The sequence below is a fragment of the Pinus tabuliformis genome, chromosome 5_1 (assembly GCF_031772625.1).
Source record: "Pinus tabuliformis cultivar Carrire ecotype Pingquan chromosome 5_1, CPIR1, whole genome shotgun sequence".
In the NCBI taxonomy this organism is placed as follows: Eukaryota; Viridiplantae; Streptophyta; class Pinopsida; order Pinales; family Pinaceae; genus Pinus; species Pinus tabuliformis.
Window position 1 is genome coordinate 779773848 of NC_142305.1, and position 22628 is coordinate 779796475.

The 22628-nt window shown below is 36.8% G+C and overlaps 1 protein-coding gene across 1 annotated transcript; it reads right to left on the reverse strand.

Annotated features, from left to right (window-relative positions):
- Nucleotides 1-4116: 4116 nt before the first annotated feature.
- Nucleotides 4117-18424, reverse strand: LOC149167263 (putative boron transporter 2). Its single transcript, XM_089432912.1, has 13 exons — nucleotides 18308-18424; nucleotides 16599-18201; nucleotides 16147-16229; nucleotides 15622-15814; nucleotides 15297-15435; nucleotides 7296-7461; nucleotides 6530-6696; nucleotides 6133-6306; nucleotides 5883-5978; nucleotides 5648-5785; nucleotides 5218-5537; nucleotides 4801-5071; nucleotides 4117-4722 (listed from the first exon to the last, which is right to left on the reverse strand). Exons 2-13 carry the CDS (start codon nucleotides 16700-16702, stop codon nucleotides 4309-4311), a joined length of 2265 nt encoding a protein of 754 aa, XP_089289038.1. The 5' UTR covers nucleotides 16703-18201; nucleotides 18308-18424; the 3' UTR covers nucleotides 4117-4308.
- Nucleotides 18425-22628: the final 4204 nt, after the last annotated feature.

A 22628-nucleotide genomic window follows, 5' to 3' on the forward strand; every position in this document is an offset into this window, starting at 1 on the left:
ACTATAACTGCAAATAAAGATTGTGTACCTCCAAATCTTAAAAATGATGTAGCTAAAGCTACTGAACCCCTTTTCGTGTGAAACGAAAGGAGTTCTTCACTAGAACAGATGCTCCTAACAAATAGAGTAGTCATCTCAGTCCGAAAGTGGTCAGAAACAATATATCTAGGAAACGACAATCGGATGCAGTTTTACCGGCTTCAAATTTGGATCACCAACGGATGCGGCGCTCGAATAGCTCTGGTACCATGTAAGAATTTACAGGGTAAGTTCCTTAGATAGAACACCAAAGGACACCGCTCACAAATAGATCACAAATCAATACACCAGTGTTCTTGACATGGTTAAAACTCTCGAAGAGGAAAACAGTCCACGACCTGAGCCAACGCGACCGCTTCAAGCAATTTATTAATGTAAAAGAAATAAATTTTACATAAACTTCTCTCATGAACAGTCACCTAACAAATAACCCTCCATGCTCTTTAAATAGACATCATGGACCAATCAGGTGTTAAATCACAAATCAAGTGTCGGTAATACCAAAGAAAGAATGAACAATCGGATCACTTCATGTCTAGAACATATCGTGACCGTCGGATTGTAAGTTACAAAAAGTACATACTAAAGAAACACACTTTACCTAACTATAAACTAGACCAAGTTATACTTAATTATTTCCTATGTGTCGGAATATCCTAACAGCAATCTGGTATGTGTCCTTAAGTTGTAGTAATATGATGGTTGTCACAATACAAGATAAAGATGTCTTCATAGGTCACTGATCTGATTAAACATACTACACTTTGTAGAAAATAAAGCACTCTTGCAAGACAGTAAATTGTCGGGAAAGTAAATCACAATTCATGAAAGTAAACATACTTGCAAAAAAATAAACACACCAACTACTAAAAATGACATATTTAAGTACAATGATATTCTAGGTTTGTTGTAACAAAAATGCAATGGCACATGCCTATGGTGCAATGAATGAAAAACAAATAACTTGGAAACAATTTGTAAACATCAAACAACTCTCAATTGTAATATGCTACTGAAAGAGTATAAAAGCAAGCTATAGTTGAGTTGTAGCAACAACGATAATTTCCAAAAACACACAAATCTATTAGCCAACCGTTAACCCTAGAATAAATCCCTACATTACATAACCTGGAATTGCAACAAGTAACATGACTACAATACAAGAAAATATCGAAATTGTCGCAAAGGGAAACTAATTGAGTTGCAGCAAAAAAACAACAAAATTGTAGCATATGTAATTAACGAAACTATAAAAACTAACTACCTACTAATACTATGTAGTAGTACCATGCTAAGGAGGGGACCTCCTTAGACGAGGTATTGTGAAATCTTCATTTAGGCTATATTAAAATTAACATCGAACGATTAGAACAAAGGAGATTTTATATTACAACGAATAGAAAAATCACAATAGTTAATAGTAAAGTATTCCTTTGTTCCCTTCCCTCGGCTTTCAAAAGATGCCAAGTATGTATACAAAGGCTTTGCTATCTAAACAAAGTGAAAGATTGGACGACCAACTCGAGAGAATCAAGAGGCTTGTCTTATTACAACAGTGTATTCAGAAATTAATATGAATTGAACAAAAATTGACTCAAATCAGTTGGTCACCATTGGCAACTAAGTTGTCTTTAATTAGTCATCCATTGCATATGTCATCTTCCATCGTGAGAGATTCGTGCTATGCATACAGTTGGAGCGTTGACAAATGCATTGGCGTAGTTTGCCAGAGTTGCAGCGACGCAAAGTCCAAGGATTCCATCTACAATGTGGCATTAGTGAGTTGTAGTAGCTCCATGGATCACTAGGGAATCGCAACATTCTCTTCTATAAGTGGCCACGTTGGAGTTGCAATAATGCAGAGGAGTTGTGGCAATGGCATGGAGGAGAGTTGCAACAATTGTCTGTCTTGGTCTAAAGAGCTACAACACCTATGTGTCGATCAGAAGCACTTGCGGGGTTGCAGGCAAGTGTTGAAAATGTGCCAATTTGGACACTAGTCAAAATACTCACAAGTTGGTTGCACCATTGTAGGCAAAACACGTTGGCGTTGCACGATCATAGGTCACGACGCACCTTAACTTGTGGGAATGCTCCAAGGGTATGACACATGGTCTCATGACCCATGCATACACAAGTGAATCAAAACCTACCCCCAAGTTTAAAGAACCTAAAGGGATTGGATTAAATGGTGAAAAGTGGAGTTTTCACCATTGCGAAAAGTTCAATCCTTGTGAGAGCCCTTACCCTGAAAACAATGGGGACACCTTGAGATGGCGATAGAAAGTGTGATTGCACCCAAAGAGATTATAATAATGGCCTCATGACATGTGCAAACATAAGTGGATCAAACTCTGACCTCATGTCCTCATTTTTTGTTTTTCAAAGTGTGGTCACATCCAAAGAGATTATAATAGTCTCATGACCATGCAAACTTAACTGAATCAAAGCCCAAGCCCATGTCCTCATTTTTATTTGTCATATCTTGTTAGCATGAATGAATTTAGAAGATTTTGTTTTGTAAAGTGACCAAGGTTCAAAACTTGCAATAATTCAAAGAAGACAGCAAAAAAAAATTCAATTATGTTAAAAGTTAATGTAACCCAAGCCGAATGCAATCTCCAAATAATTTTGATGACTTAAATACCTATAAATCACATACTAATTTTACAAATCACAAACACGCTATCAAAATAATAATAATATTTAAAAAACACTTCATAAACAAAATCAATTAATTTTAAATCTAAATAAAATCTAATAACACAGGACCACAGAGTTAAGGTTAAAACTAAAACAATAAAACTAAAGAAAACTTCATAACAAATAAATTAATTTTTATTCTAAATAAAGCCTAAGAACAAATGGCCAGAAAGTTGCATAAAGTATGAAAGATCCTTATCCGACAAAATATTTAATAACTCAAACATGCCCTTTAAAATAAAGTTTGAAATTCAACTTGTACTTTTACGGTTGTTCTCGATTGCATCTAAAAAGTCGATCTTCGATTCACGATATCATGTTGTCTCTATCTGAAAGGTTCCAAAATTTTGCACATCAATAGTCAGTACTCTCTCGCCTACTAATCTTCCAATCCCCTTCGATAAAACTAAGGTTTTTAAAATTTTGAAATTCAACATGTACTTTGATGGTGAGTCTCGCCAGAAATTTTCATCTAAATGTACATCACCAATCACATCTTCATTGACACTTAACCATCACAATAATTGTTTTTTCTCGATCTGATAGACCTCGCCAATTGAGAGACTGTTTACAACGACACTTAATCATTCAGCTGAACTATTTTTCTCGATCTGATAGACCCTTGCCTTCAGTCCGTTTATAATCGGCCTCAATGTACAAATAAAAAATAAAAAAAGCAACTCTATAGGTCAACTATCATTCTCGAAACAACCAGCTATCGAAATTAATCTCACTCCCTTGTTGCAACTTGCAACCCCATAGCCATCAATTATGTGAATAAAGCAACAGCAACTGTACGTTGCTTTTATAATGACGCCCATCTACCAACGCATGTGATCACCATAGCCTCACAATGCAAAATTTGAGAATGACAGAATTTATTATAGTATAACAAACTAGCTTGATATCACCAAAAAGATCCCACAAACTTTTCTCTGAAAGCCTGTCATTTCAGCACAAACTTTTTATAGAGTCTACAGGAAATGAATGTGGGAAAACATTCTTACATTTTTACCCATAAAATTTTTGAAACAGAAATCTACTCAAATTTCACAAACTTCCATATAATGTTTTGTTTCAAGCTCATGATTAGTAACTTAACTAATATTTATTAATAAATGGTAACAGAAAACCATGCCAACTCTTAGTGATAATGACCATTGGCAGGGATTTGCATTTTTCTTAGACGACCTATCCTGACATGTAGTTATGGCCTATTTTAGTTGTTTGCATGTATTGGAGGGAACTTGGGAGGGTAGAATTCTTGCTTAATTACACCATTAACTGAATTGATCGAGTCATTTGATGCTATCGCTAGTACGTAGACTCAGGCCACTAGTATATATGTGACTGCATAGTTTGTAACAAAACGAATCATTTTAAGCTCGGACTTCCATTATTTATTCTGGGTTAACAAACATAGAAACAGAAGAGAGAACAAAAGGTCAAAGGATTTACAAATGAAACATCTAACTACTACCTAACTTGCAATATTTGCAGATTTTGTATCCTGTGCAAGAATCAAAATGTGAACAGCTCTACGTAGTGAAATCCAGCCCTATGCTTTCACTGACCAGCTGAACAGTCACTGGATGTAGATGTCCTTGCCCCCTCCCCAAAGTTGGACATCCTTGGACTGAACGTTTTCTGCAGGTGTCTTTCGCCAGTTCGTGGACTATTAATTTTGGGGCTATGCATGTGTCTTAGTTCAGCGATCCGTGGACTGAATGCTTGTCTGGTTTCAGCAGTCCATCGACTAGATGCAAGTTTAACTTCTCCAGACTCTGTATGTTGACTTGAGCCAGAAATCCGTGGGCTGAAAGGGTGTCTGACTTCACCTGCCTCACTTGAACTAGATATTCTTGGACTATAAGCACGTTTAACCTCACCCCGGCTTCGTGTAATCACCTCATCTAAAATCTCATCATCATCCACCTTTCCAGCCACTGATCCTCTTCCAAGCCCATGAACTTCAGCTTCCTGAAAGACAGCTATATTAGTAGATTTTAGTTTTAATTTAGCAAATCATGTATCAAACTTGGCATGACAAGTACTTACCCTTACTGCTATGCTATATGGCAATGCTGCAGCCTCTTCGTACTCTGCTGCATCCAGTTCTTGAAGGTGCGCCCCTTTGAAAAACTTGGGAAGAACATATTGTCTTGCAGGGACCAGGAGCATTATAAGCAGAGGGAAAAGAACACCAGCAATCGGAATCCATGTAACCCCAAAACAGACCAGCAAATAGCATGTCTGGAAAACTGTGAAACTGGCGATGGCTTTAAAAGGCACTGTCTCAACAAATGAAGCATGAGACCGCTGAAGAACTCTGTTATCAAAATATAACAGAGAAAATTTATCAATCCTACAAATTGCATTCTAAAATTAACATGTTCAGAATTTTTGCAAGCAAAGACTGCACAAGATTTTGAAAATGAAAGAGAGTTTGAGTGTATGATACGACAATGTCCATACTTGTATCTACGGCTTGGAGCAGTAAGGATTAGTAGCACCCTTTCCCAGAATTGATTGCCAGGCAAGCTTTCGATGGCCATGAATGCAAAGAAACCCCAAAGCACTGATGTAGGAATCATTTTAAGAAAGGGCATAGCTGCAACACAACCAGAAACCATCACGGCTTGTAACAAATTACTAAGACGCTGTTCTTTGACCTCAACAGGAAGTAGGTTGTCAATATCTTTCTCTGGATCAAAAATCGATTCATCAACTGGGGCATCTAGATTCCCTGTAGATGCAGCTAATTGAAGGGTGCTGTGTTCAAGTTCTTTCAGTGCCTGTCCAAGAGCCCAAAGACCTCCAAAATTGGATGAGGAAGAAACCAAAGGAAAGGTTTGGATCAAGAAAAGCTTAAGAAGTAAAATATCCAAAAGCATCAATAGCTTACAAGGGCTGGAGGTGGCTGGTAGACCAATGGAGTTTGCATCTGTTGATAAGTTTCTTGCATGCTTCCATACAACTGCCCTAAGCTTGAGTTTTGTTTAATGCTTTTCTTAGCCGTCTTCACCAATCTATCACGGACCAACTGTAACAAACATAACTCAGTAATTTATCAACTATCAAAGTCCTAGTCATGCTTACATCTTCAGAAACAGAGAAACTGAGCTGCGATTCAGTGATACCTGCTGTTTCAAAGTAGCTAAACTTTTTGTGTGCATTGGAGATTGAGGAATAACACCATTTGAAGGAGGTATACCAAGAAGACCACACATGATAACCTGTCGCACAATAGATCACATTCCATAACCTCTTGTGCCGGCAAATCTTACCAATGCTCTTAGTCATTTGACATATAAAATATAAATAACAATAGTATAATTATAGCAGTTTCCAAACTGCAATCAAAATAAAATTTCATGTGATTGTGCATACCAAGAAACCCAAAAGAAGCAGATCATAATGGAAAGAAGATGGCTTTCTCAAGTTGAATTCCTTTTGCTGAGCAAGTTGAGATGCCACACTGTGGTCAAAATAGTAAAGGACAGCAATCATTGTAGCTGGAATAAATGCACCGATAATGTATAGCAATGGCACATCCAACATTTCCTACATGGAGAAATAAAGCTTATCAAGGATGAACGTGGCAACTTCAAATTCCTAAGTTCATAAGATCGAAGGAATTTGAATTTTTCAAAAAATGATAAAAGATTTCATTGTCTAAGCTCTTAAATCAGGCATTGCAAATGTGTTCATTATTGTGAAAACAGCTCTAAAATAACTACTAACTCATGCTATCTGATATCAGTATTATAACAAATACGATATTTACCTTAATTACAGTCCAGTTGTCATAAGCACCAGGTGACCATGGATTTGGGCTAAAGAGGCGCCTGGGAATTCCATCTGGAACATGACCTCTTGGTATATATGATACTCCAGTCCAAACAAGAACCATCAAAGGGACTCCATAATCCGCGATGAGACCTCGTAGCCAACCTGTCAGAGTGTGTGTTGTGTACTCAAGGATGCTATAAGAAATAAACAGATAAAATCTAGGATACATTCAAGGATCCTGTAAGAAATAAACAGATAAAATCTAGTATATATTCAAGCATGCTATAAGCAAGAAACAAGTACAATTCATCATATCAACAAACCATTTGGTGGTAGTTTAAACTTTAGACCAAAAGGCATTGACAAGAATATTTTGAGTTTAAGTAGGACTAACAGCAAAGAAGACTGAAACAAGGGGCAAATTTCTCATTAGGAACAGTGTCCCTGCTAAAGAAGGGCAGCTGTTGGGGTCATTTCTGTTCCGAATCTATTTAGTATACTAGGGACTTTCCTGTGAAACGAAAAAAAAAAAAAAAATCATCTTTCAGGGATGAATCCAGGTAACCTGGCTATTAGAAGCCTCAAATGCTATCTATCTTGCAGTTAACTTTAAATTTCGGCATCAAATTTAAGTTTTAGGAAATGAAAAATCCAGCATCATCATAAGGTAGAGTCAAAAGGAGAAAACAGAAAAGTTTGATCAAAATTTGTTTGTATGGCAGAGGATTGTGCTTAGATATGTATTTTCCTACTGTAAGTACCTGTCCCATAACGCCATGACCTTGCTTTGCGGCTCTGCAGTCCGCTAAATAGAAGCCCAAAAGATAGAACCAATGCAAACATTCCATTTCCGAAGCGCCAAGAATTGGTAAACTGTTCAAGCTTTGGATTGTCCATCTTTGGGACCCGAAATTCATCCACAACACCCTGTAACAAATTATTCCATGCAAGGCTTCGGTTACCCACCAAAACACATTTCCATATTTTCAATCCATCTTAAAAGTGTAATGCTAAAATCTAATATTTATTGAGTCTCTGAAAATTTCAGTACATGCCACACGGTTAAACAGACCTGCAAATCATTAACCCTAGAAAGCTGTAAAACTTAAGGAACTCGGAAAACTACTTCTGTTTGGTAGATTTAAAAACACATACACTAACTGAAAAGTACTAACAGCAATTAATAAGAGAAGACCTAGGGTTTACAATTGACTCAACCCATCTTAGACACTTAGGTAGGAGCACCCAGCCTGCATGCAATGCATGCACTGGGGTCTTTAGATAGTTGTGCCAAAACTGGAGTAGGTAACCTCATGCAGTGTGCCCTCACCTGTTCTTGGGATCAGTGTCTTCCCTATCCAATTCTGGAAATTACAAATATGACAAAGTGAAACTGAATTTAGAAACATAGCTCCTAATCTGGAAATCACTAATTCTGGACAGCAGTTAATTCTGGAGATAACTAAAGACCAGTGCACACGTGCTTGAGTGATGCATGTTTCCTCACTGGCTGCTAAAAAACTACTGCTTTCCTTCATTCTTCCTCTATCGCTGCACCATCTCTCTAACCTGATGGCCTTCTATCAGATGCACCATCACCATGGAGAACCAACTTCAAAACAACCAAGGTAAAATTTAACACTTTTTTCAAGGAAGGTGTTCTGCACCAAGCCCAGTCTCTCTCTCAGCATCACTCAATGTTGCACGAAGCGGGGATGAAGCGGATCCGCGGAAGCATCATTTCCCAAAAATCTAGGAAGCGAAGCGTCTCGGAAGCATCTGCTATATATATATTCAAAAAAGCATCCAAAATACCAAGTTAGTTGTAGAAGGCATGAGAACACGCATATTTTTACATAAATCAAGATAGATATAGCATCCATAGTACATCAATGATTAATTATTCCAGCATCAACCATCTAGAATCTAGATTCCTCCTCTTGTCTAGCCTTTGCCTCTACTTCGATTCTCTAAGGATATTAGTCAACATTGGCCAATTTTGATCAAATGGCCTAATTCAAGCCTTATAATATGGTAGAGAAAGCTTAACATGCCTGATCAATGATTTTGACATGAGTGAAGGGTACATTTTTACTAAGGCCATGACAAAGGAGTTCAACAATCAACAACAGTTACAACACCAACATTGAGGTACATATAGGGCTCAGTCCTCTTGATTAAATGGAAATCACATGCCCTCATACATGATATAATCCAATGAACACCACAATCCCATTGATCCTGAAAATTGTTAAGTTTGCTGAATTTTGAATGGGATATGAAATTCTATTTTCTCCATGAAGTATGATGAAGTTGGAACCACTCTCAAACATCCTGAGTCATTTCATGGTAATGTAAAAAAATTTAAGTAAAAGGAAATCTTTCATTTTCATCCTTTTACTTTAAGAATTTAACATTACCATTAGGGATCATCTAGGAAGCATCTAGGGAGCATCAAGGGGCACCTTGGGAGTATTTGGAAAGCATAGTTCCTCACATATCAGTTTGAAATTTCTGAAAAAAATAACAAAAAAAACCCCCGCAGAACTGCGTGAACCATCCACCTTCTCTCGGATCCACTTGCGATCCACGGCGGATACACGCCCAAACCTCCACAGATCCACAAGATCGGGCCCCTGCGGATCTGATTTTCATGGAATCGCCAAAAAATGGTGGAACTGCCAGAGGATCGATGGCGGATACGTACAGGACCCAGTTCCACCTCCTGATCCTTGGGGGCCAGGGGATGGTTCCTGCAACTATGGCATCATTACATCCTTTTGAACTTTGTACCTGATGGAAAGGGTACCAGATATCAATGTGCTTGAAGCAAACATGAGACATTGGATTTTTAGAGAACTTGATGCAATTCTGGTTATCATAGTAAAACACCATTCGCTCAACTTTGCTATCAACTTGCGAAGCTACATGGCCTCACAACTAGCAAAAGTGGCTATCATATGCATCCAAGTGAATCGAAACCATTACACGCAAATATGCAAAGTTTCTCATGTATATAGAAAGGGTGCATATAACCAAAATAGCACTAAGTGCAATCCATTATGAAACAAAATATATCAACAAACAGGCTAATAATTAATAATTATAGTATAGACTCTAAACTCTACCATCTAATCATATGAGGGAATCATCTGAATTCTCATCATCTACATCCTCAACATGACTAGGCAACAACCCAATGAATTTTTATTGGCTCAATCATACAATAGTTCAATGTGTTTATTGCAAAACAAATATCCAGTATGGTATTTACCAAATACACGAGGGAACCTATTAACTATCTATACAATTATGGCTTAACAAAATCTAGATTTAAGCCTACAACTAGCAAAGGGTTTTATAGCAAATTTCCAGAACCGAACCAGTCATCAAATTAGTCGACCCCAAAAACCAAACTGAAATAGTAATAAATAATTAAAAAAAAAAAAACAGAAACAAAACCAGACCCCGAAACCAATCAATCCCGAAAACTGAAACTGAACAAAAACCAGAAACAAACCAAACCACAAAACCAATCGCCCAAACTATACATAAAATACAAATTTTGAAAACACACATATATTCATGTGCATCCATGTAATCCAAGCCATTATATACAAATATGCAAAGTTTTCCATGTATATAGCAAGGGTGCATATAACCAATATAACACTAAGTGCAATCCAATCTGAACCAAAATACAACAACAAAGAGGCTTTGAATGGCCTCTAGAGTCCAAAATAAAAATAGTATTAATTAATAAATATTAAATATAGTATATACTCTAGACTCTACAATCTAATCATAGGAGAGAATCATCTGAATTCTCATCATCTACATCTTCAACGTGACTATATAGCAACTAACACCTCCTAACAGCAGGAAAAACATCTTCATAACAGTCGAAGAAATTATGAAAATCAACCCTTGAATCAGCTCCAAACTAGCCCAGGAAATTCTAAAATAAACCCTACAATCAGGTCCAAACCAGCCCAAGAATCTCAGCTCAAAAACTCTCCAGATCAGCCCTTCAATCAACTCTCCAAATCAACCTAAGGCTCAACTCAAAAATTCCAAATTTCTCAAATGAATTGTATGAGTGAAATGGAGGGTGGGGACCTCTTTAAATAGCATTAGCAGGGACCTAGGGTTAGGTTTAGTGTAGTAACTTTTTTAATTTATTGATTTTTTTAAATTGAGTTTACATGGTCCTCACCATGGTTGTACGGTTCAGTACAAAACCAGCCAATTTGAGCATTGGTGGCCAATAATTCTATTCTTTCAACAAGACGAATATGGCCCAGAACCCAATCAAACCAATCAGTTTTGTTGATTTCGGTCCAGTTTTGATAACATTGGTCTATAGTCCATCATCTAAAACCTCTTCAAAATATCAACTAACACACTTACCCTGCTCATCTAAGGAACACTTCTCCTAGACTCAACCAAACCTCCAAACCCAAGAAATAGTGCATAAGGGCAATGTCCATGTCAAATTCACTTGCTGGTTTCTTCTTACACCATGTTATGAGCTTTTCTAAACTACTTGTTAGGACAAGGTCATCTATTCACAACACTATGTTAAGCGGAACAAATTTATAAAACAAATAATACAAGTTATGATATGTCGCAGTCTTACCAAAGCCTTAATTCTATAGATACTCATATACCAAGCAAGTGGTGCTTGCTTCAATCCATAAAGGGCTTTATTCAAACTACACACATGGGTATCTCATCCATGCATTTCAATACTTCTCAATTAATCAGCATATACTTCTTCTGTCAAAGCATTAAGAAAAGTTGTCTTAACATCCATCCAATATAAAGGCCAATCAAATACTAATGTGTTAAAGGCATAATGGTTCTAATGGAAGTATACTTGGCAAAGAAAGCAAAGGTCTCCTCGTAGCCTACACATATGACCTCACCTTAGTCTTCCTAATACTACCATTAGTTGCATGCCTCAACTTGTACAACCACTTGGAATCAATCATTGACTTCTCTACTAGTCTCAATACCATCTAACAGACAACATTCTTTAGGATGAATTTGTAGTCCTCTGCCATGGTATCCTACCATACTCTCTCACCTGCTACCGCCTCAAAACTAAAAGGCTCTACATTAATAATGGAAGATACCAAGCACCAGAATTAGGAAACTTCTTAGTAGGATGACTAATTTGAAAAGAAATCTTAGGCTCTCCTACTTACCCTCATGCTTTCTGTACTATCTAGGTAAACCATTTAGGCCTTCTTACTAAAGTGGAAGGCAAAATGGTCTTTATACATGCACCAAAATCTCATTGATCTTACTTCAATTTCTCATGAATCTGAGGATTAGAATTTGGGTCACAAGTTTTTCAACCTCCTCAATCTTTGTTGGAGGGTTTTGAGACTTATAGGACCCAACATCCTCATCAAACTTGACATCTGAGTTACAACTATCTTTCTCTAAAGACAAAATGTGAATTTTGTACTCTTCAAATTGAAGGATTCCACCTTAATTCTTTTCTCCTCATAAATACAAATATATATAGGACAACCAATGACAAAAAAACGTGATATTTACAATCACATTTGTAAATGCTTCTTCTAGTGTCTTATCCTTCAATATTCTATGAGGACGTGTTCAAAACATGAATTGTTGTGCAACATGCACCTACCCAAAGATATATGGGAAAATCTAGGTCATGAATCATTGCCTTGGAAATCTCTATGCTGAGCCCATTCGTCCTCTATGCAAACCCATTTTGCTATGGGTTGTAAGGCATTGTCAACTCCCTCTTGATTCCTACTAACCTGCACAAAGCATCAAACTCCTTGGAGATATACTCTCCTCCATTATTTGATCTCAACACTTTAATCCTCTTATCTAAATGATTTTATACAAGATATTTAAACTCTTGAAACTTCACTAATAACACCTCATCCCTAGTCTTCATGAAGAAAATATAGCATTTCCATGAGGAATCCTCAATAAATAAAACATAACAGGTGTTGCCTAATAATGAAGTCATAGGTCTATCTACATTTGAATGTATTAGGCCAAGAATCTCTCGACCTATCCTTACTAATTGGAAAAACAGTCTTGGTATGCTTGTTGAGTGCACAACCCTTGCACACTTCTGACTTCTTGATCTTGAAATCCAACACTTTGTACACCATGCCCTTCAAAGATCAACAATGTTCCATAGTGCAAGTGACCCGATCTCTTGTACCAAAACTTGCACAAGTTGTCATTATCATGCACTAGAGCTCTCAAAAGATCTCCTTGCAACCTATATAGACCACCCTCATAAACACATTTGGACAAAACCTAACCAAGATCAAGACATCTCTCCAAATGAGCACTTGTTTGTCATCAAACACAACGATACATCCTAGTTATATCATCATTGAAACTGGAAATAGATTCTTAGTCACACCAAGAACATATAAAACACCACTAAGCTCAAGAACATCAAATGACGACATCTAGAATACTATATATCTACACTCCCACTACTAGAAATGTGGCATCATTGCCAAGTTCCACGTGTATGCTTGCCTCCTACTCTTGAAGTCAACATACCATTTGACACCATATACAGTGCTATATGAAACATGAGATCAACAAGAAAGTTGTATCAAACATAGACGCAAGCTCATCCACTTCCACAAAGGCTTATGCCCTCCCTACAAACTACTTTTGTGTTTTTGGTTTTCCCTTTCCCTCTTTTCAAGACACTAAGAAGCATAGTGGCCAAACTTCTAACACTTGAAACACTCGACAAGGCTTAGGTCTTTCTTCCTTGATTCAAGAACCCTAAATCCTCTTTCCTTCTTGTCTAACCCTTCCCAAGCCCTCCTTTATTACTTCCCTTCAGAAATCTTCTTTATGAGGGATAGATTCTACTCTTCCTCCATTATGCATACCACGATCTCCAATTTCATCTTAGACAAAATTTTCCAATAGCTTCTCAAAGGTGGGAAGCATATCTTAGGCACATACATCCTAGACACACTGCCAAGAAGATGAAAACTCATTTAAGGCTATGTGTACTAACAAATCTTCCAATAGCTTCTCAAAGGTGGGAAGCTTATCTTAGGCGCAGACATCCTAGACACACTGCCAAGAAGATGAAAACCCATTTAAAGCTATGTGTACTAACTCTTCACTCTTGACTTCTCCAATTGTTGCAATCTGATCAAGAAGTTTGATCATCTTCATCAAATAACGAGCTACAATATCTATCTTGGTCATCCATGTGGCTCTTAGCTCATTCCTCGAAGGCATCTCCGAATTGATGTTCTCACTATAGAGTAACCACGGAATCAAACATCTCCTTACTGGTTGTCTTTGCAGCAATGTGAGGGATCAAGTGATCCTTAACTGAATCAAAGATGACTCACTTTCCTTTGAACTTCTTCTTGTTATGTTTTTCCAACAAGGTAGCATCTGAAAGAAGTGTAACCTTCTTCTCCACAGGATTCCAAAACTCATGCTCCTCCAAAAGTATATACACTTGACACCTCCACAAAACGAAGTTGAAGACGCCTTCCAATCCATCTTCATATCTAAGACTGAACATAGCCACACTACTGCTACTAGGAAAACCCGCTTGGAAAAACAGATCAGCAACCAAAAACAACCTATCACAGAATCATAGTGCTTTTCCAAAGGACAGATCTCAGGCATCCCACCCTGGAAACCTTACGACAACTCCCTATCCTTGGTAGAAGCCCTACTATCCATATGTGGAATTCCAAAAAGTTTCAAAAATTGCACTCTCATACAAGTTAAAAATTCAGTACATGGTAAACAGACCTGCAAATTGATAACCCTAGAAAGCTGTAAAACTTGAAGAACTCTCTAAAGTATTTATGCTCGCTATATCTGAAAGCATATAAACTAACTAAATTGCACTAATAGCAACTAACAAGAAATTGCAGCACTCGGAAATCATCTCTGTTTTCTTTGGTAACTCAGGAAAAGGGCATCAGTGCACACACTGACTGGTAAAATCTGAATAACAAATAAAAAGGGACCCTGCCTTCCTGGATACAGGAGAAGGTCCAGGGTGTACAGACCTATCTTAGGCACCTTGGTAGGTGCAGCCATCCTACATGTGATGCATGTGCTGGAGCTACTACAGTTCACCCTCGCCCTGTTCTTCCTCTATTTAATTCTAAATATTACCAATTCTGACAAAGTTAAACTGAATCTAGAAATGAAAACTCCTAATCTCAAATTACTAATTCTGGACTGCAGTTAACCTTGGAGATAACTAAAGGTCATCATGTGCATGCTTGAGACATGCATGCGGCCTCACTGGATGCTAGAAAAGTGTTGTGCACCTTCACTTTTCCTCTATTGCTAATTTGCTATGCATCTCTCTGACCTGTTGCACCCTCTGCTGGAATGCACCATCACAGTGGAGAACAAGCGTCAGGAGCAACCAAGTTAAAATCTAACATGGTCACTACTTCGTTTGATGTTTTCTAGCAATCTTGTGATCTCTTGCTGGAGAGATTATACTCAAAAGAAATTCTATAAATGAATTTAAATTCATACACTAGGGAAAACATGCATTACTGAGGGCATTCATATTACATGTGCTCATGTATGTGTCAAATGCAGGAAAAGAAAAAGTTAATTGTTTCCAGGGTAACCAAATATATGTAGCTAAATCTGAAATTTGATAAGAGGAACTCATTAATGTAAGCTTCTATGGAAAGTGAATCATGCAGAATGATCATTTTCTAATGCACCCAAAACTATACCCGGATAGCCTGCTGCACGAACAACATGGCAATGAGCATCCCAAAAAGTTCTCCAGCTACCCTGGTAAACCTGTTGATAATTGAGCATGCACCCAGAATGGCCAGCAAAACCAACAAGAATGCAGTCCAAACACATACCCTGTGTATAATGAGCAGAGTACTTGTAGTTATTTAATGTGAAAGCACACCTACTTGCATAAATCTCTATTGTTGTTGATAAAAAAACTACAGAAATACAACGTACTGCAGGTATCAAACATTCTACTATTGAAATTTCAAATAAATTTGAAACTTGATACAAGGTGATCAAATTTGAAGTGCATACCACCCTGTCCAAGCCAGAAACAACTTTGGGCCTAAATCTTCTCTGTCTTTGGCAAAGTTGTACATGAATGTATACATAAGCACAGTAGGTTCAGCCACCCCAAGAATTAACAAAGGCTGACCCCCGAAAATAGAATGGATGATACCACATATTGCAGTAGATGACAGTGTTTGAACTGCGGTCAGGATTCCATCTGCAGTGCATTTTGATATTCATTTTTTAATAACATTTATCAGTAAAGCTTCAAGCAAGAAAAAATACAGCTTTTATTGACCCTATTGCAATTTTTTTCCAACATTTTCTGTGAAATGATGGCTAATTTCAATGGAAGATTCATCTGAATAACTAAAGTGATTAGCAAATTTAAAGAAATGCTTGTGATTTTGAAAGGGATGAAAGTTAATATGTGTCTGCAATGAATGCTTGTTAGTCAATACCATTACATGAAAACTATGCCTTTCAGATATTATTAGTTATGCCACAAAGACAATTTGAAAGCGAGAGGTACAAAATACACCAGCTTACTCGTGCTTCTGTCCAATTGTTCTCCAAATGAAATCACTGGAATAGCAGAAGCGAAGAATATGTACGTTGTGGGAGCAAGTATCCTGAAGCACCATCATATTGGATCAATTTGTGAGATTGAATAAGAACTAATTTTCTTTTGCTTGCATTAATGATCAGACAAGGATTTCAGGAATTCTATGATGACTCTGGGACACAGGTATGATAAAAGCACAAAGTGCATTGGCATACCTCATAACCTGTGCACATGCCTGAGAAATTACTACATCTAATATAAAATTTATGATCATAGTTATGTTTACAACAGAGCAAAAAACTTTTAACAACAATAATTAAACAAAGGCACGAGACCCAGTAATTGCTAAGTAAAAAATGCCAGATTATTCAGCTTTGACTCCACAATGAAGTTTCCAACTCTCCAAATATGTCCAAGGTCAAGTAGGAGGAAATACCTGAATCCTGCATTGAAACCACCAGTCCAGTCTTGTTTGTAACACAGCAACCTTCCTTTCAGGTCATTTTTTATTCCTCGGAATGGCACAAAAGTCTCCTCCATGATAGATAGATTGGTGGAAACTTGCACATATGTGTTGTATAATCTCCTTTTGAAAACAAAACTTTGGAATAGGGAGGAGAAGATAAGCTGTGCACGAAAAGCATGGGGAATGGAAATGAGCCGTTTACATTTGCACGGCTTAATGTTGGATTAAATGGATGAAGTATGGATCTCCACTATTCATAGTAACAGATCTGAATTTACACGATGAGCAATTCAAAGGAAAGAAAAAGAAAAAAGAGGGAAAAGACTGGAGTCGAGAATTGTAATGATAGGGCCAAATTATTCCCAATTTATAGAATGCTTAACCTAAACAAAGAATTATAGAAGTCGAGCTTTTCCGATGGCAGAGCTAACTTGCCATGATTTATTTAGTTTAACAAAATATATCTCCGGATGCTTAGCATCAAAAAATTACTCGAACGAGGCAAAAATACTTGTATTTGCCTGCAAACCTGATAATTTGAAACAAAAAAATGCAATACAGCCCATTGGAGCCAAAGAAAACGAAAAATATAAAACTACTAACTAGAGTTCCAGCTTGAGCTGGCAACAATTGACTCACTACTTGAACCCCATAGCTGGATCCCGGAAATAGTAGGGGGAATGTTAACGAGTACAGTCCTTTAAAAACATTGTATTGTCTACGGACTTGAAGAAAATGGAATGAATATATTGAAATCCATAAATGTCTGCAGCGTTGACAAGGAAGCAGCCTAAGCCGAGAGTTTCGAACTACATACTTAACGAACAGAGACTCGGATTTCCAGCTTTAAAAGTTTACATGCTGACTGTAATATCTCTACGCAGATGCTAACAGTACAGTGGATTGCTAGGCATTAGAGGAAACCTCACAGTGGCTCCAATTAAAGCTATTTTGCAGACAAAATATTGGCCGATGTATTCCTCATTTTAAGAACTGCAGCATTTACGGCAAAGAGAATGAATACGCCATTCCGTGCATACTAAATGCAACTGCTTTTTAAAGCTCGCATGCACAGCTTCAGCGAAACGACAGCTCTGATAAAAAGAGAACTACGCATTTGCTTGAGCGCGACGATTTTACCCCAGATATGACAAATAACGCTATTAAACGGCAACAAACACTGCTTTTTAAAGCTCGCATGCACAGCTTCAGCGAAACGATGGCTCTGATAAAAAGAGTACTACACATTTGCTTGAGCGCGACGATTTTACCCCAAATATGACAAAGAACGCTATTAAACGGCAACAAACACTTGGATTACATTTTGCGTTTTCAATCAAGAAAACGGAAAATCTTAACTGGTTGAGATTCCCCGGGGCACAAAGCTATGCACAGATCGAAATGATTTATGACAGTTCTCGAGCAATCACAGCGATGAATGAGCACGGAAGCTCTATTGATGAAAATATTTATAGATTGAAACTTGCAGAACTGGATATTCTGATGAACAAATGATAAAATGTATAGCTGTCTGTCGGTCTTCTTTCGAGATCCAAATTGTCTGTCAGAACACCTGATTGGAAGCGAAGTAATAAACGTGAGCAAAGCAGAAAAATGCACAATATTCACTCACACCCAACAGAATATGCCGAGGCGTCATTATTTTTTTTTTATTTTACCTTCCAAAACGATAGAAAAGTGTCCTGCATTGTACAGTTTCTACGCCGTCAAAATTTGTTTTAAATCCCTTCTTTTCGCTATTTTCCGCTACATCCCTTCAATACGGCACCCCGCTAAAACGAAGGCTAACGAAGTCGAATGAAAAATGCGGCTTACCTTTGTAGCGGCGGTCGCCATGGCGGTTTCCCACTCCGAAACGGCGCATTTTCTAGTGCGCTACTTTTCACCCTGAAAAGTCCTCTTCGCTGTAAAACGCCATTAACAACTCTGTTACTGTAAAAAATGCAAGTAACCAAACACTTGTTACTAAAAAACTACAGGGAACTTTAGCAGGGGTTTTCGTCTAGTTGCCGGCGGTCTTGAACTTTCCGAAGGACGGCAGCGCTTTACATATTTCGCTTATTTTATGGCCAAGGAACTGGAAAACCAGGAGCGGTTTTCCGTAGTTTGTTGACCGTCCATGGCTGCCAGCCTGGCAGGCCAGAGACCAGCGTGCGGTTGCGGTCGTGTTTCGTTGGTATGCTGACGAAGCATGCAGTGGTAGGTGAACTTCCGTTATATTGTAATTTTTTGCCACCAGACGCTTGAGGCCGAGGCCAGCGTGGAACGTGCCCGTCTCACTATTGCCCTTTTGTCCTTTTGTCACTGCTCGCTCGTGTGAAGTAAAGATTCTATCATGGAGAAAGATCGATAGTTCATGCACATGGCCACGGGCTAATTTTTAAATAGATTCTGATTTTTTTTAATATTTTAAATCTGAAAGAGTTATAAAAATTCCACCGAATGTTCATGACAGGTTGGACTGCGTTTCTCCAAATTGGCAAATTTTCTATATACATGTAAAGATAAAAAGAATTTAACGTTTACCGGTTAAAGATGGTTTATAACATTGGCTAAAGAATTTAACGTTTACCGGTTAAAGATGGTTTATAACATTGGCTGTTTTTTGGTAGATATATTAGCTTTTTTTATGAAGCTTCAAAATAAATAGGACAGATTGTTTCTTTATCTGCGGATATATTTGGTGTTTTATGAGAAGCTTCAAAATAAATAAAACAAATTATTTTTTTCTGGTAAATATATTCAATCATATTTTGTGAAGGTTCAAAATAAATATTTCCAACTTCTCTATAAACTTCTCACTAAATAAATTTTCCAAAAACTATTTACCAACGTATCTACTTAATTTCCCCTAAATTTTAAAAATCTTACATTTTAAAATATAATTTATCAGGTACCATGGTTTTTCTATGTAAAGGTGTATATTTATATTTTTCATTTACACGTGTAAAGATATCTGTTTTATTTTTTTCATTTATAAATTTCATTAGCATCCCTTTCGGATAAAAAGAAATAAAGTTCAGAAGGGAACGCTTAAACCTATACTGTCTTTTAGGTAAAGCCATAACTTTTAAAGCATGGAAATGGAAAAGTTATTTATAATTATTATGATAGTGATATAATATAACGTTCGATCTGAATTAGTTCAGGTGGTTGGCGGAAATTTGTTATTTTCTAATTAAGTGGTAATTGAATATGATTTTGCTATAAGTGGTAATTGAATATGATTTTGTTAATATATTCAAGGGATTATTTTTTTAATTTGTGATTAGTGGAATTAGTGATAATGTTTGTCATTATAATTATAATTATAATTTTTACTTTATTTACATCCGTAATACATAAACTAATTAAAGTTTGAATTAGTGATATCATAAAAAAAATGTCTTAATAATGTAGTTAGTCAAGATTTAGACCCCGCTAATAATGCACTTATATAATATAAGTTATTTTTAAGTGATATAAAGTTTAGGTGGATATTGAACTATTTAATATATATATGTTGTAATTTTTATTTCATTATAAATAAAGATTATAGGTTGGTTAAACATTTATATTTTTGTTGGGCAATTATTATTGGAATTTAGTTATATGATTTTATGTAAATATAATTTTCCATTACTTAATTGGAAGTTGAATCAACAAAAATTCAATTGTGCATCCAATTTATGCAATAATTGCAATTTCAATGACTAATTTGAATTTCAAGTGCAATTCAAACTTTTGGATTAAGTTTATAACAATAAAATGAATGTACATGTTATTTGTGGTCCTTTAGAAAATTATTAGTAATCCTTATATTTTTCCATTTCTTCCTTTTTAATATCATATCATTTTTTTTAATGAAAGAGACATATTAATTAGGATTCATCTAGAAAATCAATTCCTTACCTAAATCAAATGTATTAGCATCATGTGTTCTTTTATTTCCACTTAGAAGTTTTAGGTATAACTCTAGTATATTTACATTCTAATCTATCTCTCACTAATTAATTTATTGGATTCTGCAATTAATACTTTTTTTATGAGTGAGCTTATTTTGATCTTGAATTTTAACATTTTGCTTTTGATTTAGTTTTTTTTTCTTAGAAAGATGTACTCAATCATGAGGACAAATTACTTATAAATACTCTAGAAAAGTTAACATAATCAACATTGGAATATTATGTTTTCATAATCCAACATCTAAGTATATTTAAAAAATTTCCATTAGAATATCATTTTGTTCAAAAGACCTTACTAAGAGTTATGTGCACACATATAAAAGTGTATGTGCATAATCCCACTATAGCTATCTCAAGATCTTATTTTATGTAAGTGTCGAAAGAATTCCCAATATCCTTGATAACTAGTAATTACTAAAAATGTAAAGGCAAAATGGGAAGGAAAACTCATGATGTGTAGACTCATTGGTTTGTGTGGGGTTTAGTCCCCACCAGGGTTCAAATTTCATGGGGAGGGTTGAGGATGAGAGCCACCTTTGGGGGAATTAAACTATCCCGAGGGGCGTCCAAGCTAGACTGAGCTTTGCACAATCTTGGTGATAGCACCATTGGTGGGCAGATCATTCTTCAATCCAACATTTGGGTTGGCCCAACCTACGCTTAGCCTAATTTGAAAAGAAAAACTCAAACTAGCATTCAAGTAAATTACATAGGATTAGGATCAAATTCTCGAAACCAGGGAATTATAAAAAGTACATGTTAGCACTCCAAGAAACTTTCCTAGGTTGCAGCTCGGAGATTCCTAGTAACATATAATCTTCAATATTGTTCTCAAAACTATTGGAATGGATGATGGTTTTGATCAAGTTAGAAGACCATTTCAGCTCTATTCCCACTCAAGACATGCATGAACACTCTCAACAACACAAGGCTTTAAACCACTAGTGCTCAATAGTTTATAGATTTAATGGATAGATGGAGAATAATAATAGTATCAGCAGATTGCATATATAAACATAAATGAATGACTAGCTACAGGCAACAAAGAAGCTTGCAAGTCTAAGTTATCAAAGGATAGATAAGATAACAGTTATCTAGCCTTAGACACAAAGGAAACATGAACAAATTGTTCAAGTGCAAGCATAGAACAGTAAAGAACATGGATGTTGAACATATGATGGCAAAAGGAGCTTGTATTGCTAGAATAAAGATGAAGAGCTTGAAGGAACAAGGTAGCAACAGTCTCCAGAAGTTGAACCCCTATTACATTTAGTTTTCTACCTTTTATAGGCCCTTTATAATGCTCCTAAGCTCTCTAGAAGGCTCGAAGTCTCAATCTATTCTATCTGCATTGTTAACTACTTTGATTCCCTGAAGGCAAGCATGGCTCGGCGGTTTCTTCTTCTGACAGAAGAGTAATTGCTCTCTGATATTTTGGGTGCGCTAGCAGGGATCTCTCTCTTGACAGAGATGCCCACAATCTCTTCTGTTGTTTTCAGTTGTGTCGCGCTGAGCTGCTCCATGATGTATCTGATTCGAGTTGTGTTGTGCTGTAGATGCCCATGATATTTCTGTTGCGGGCTAGTTGGGCGTGCTGTGTTGCGATGTATATGCCTCTCGGCCTTAGTTTCTCTTCAAAATATTTAATAATGAGTGTTTTCTGTTTTACATAGAAAACACTGTAATGTTGTAAACTCCCGCCAATGTCTATTCCTTTCGGACTTTAAAAGTCCTAAAAAATGGTTTATTTACCCATCGGGTCCGCCCTTAGGGTTAGCGCAAGTCACACTCGGCCCTGTTCCTGTGTTTTTCGTTAAATCATAAAAATAAACGAAATACATTTAAAACGACCCTCTTGCGGATCTCAAAATATATACATTCCCAGCTATAATGCCATTAGGTCCGGCTCTTCGGGTCGCCCGTATGTATGTGTGGAGGTCCTACCACCTGGTAGTACGCCGATGCGATCCAATCGCAATCTCTGATCGCTCATTCCCCGAACCTTATATATGTATATAACATAGCTTCCCGCCGA

Bases quoted from the DNA above. Each gene is read 5' to 3' on its own strand.
- LOC149167263 (XM_089432912.1), bottom strand. From the start codon at position 16,702: ATGGAGGAGACTTTTGTGCCATTCCGAGGAATAAAAAATGACCTGAAA. The intron at 6,307-6,529 runs GTAAATATCGTA...TTCTCCATGTAG, and splicing joins ACAACTGGACTGTAATTAAG to GAAATGTTGGATGTGCCATT. The intron at 4,723-4,800 runs GTAAGTACTTGT...GCTGTCTTTCAG, and splicing joins CATATAGCATAGCAGTAAGG to GAAGCTGAAGTTCATGGGCT.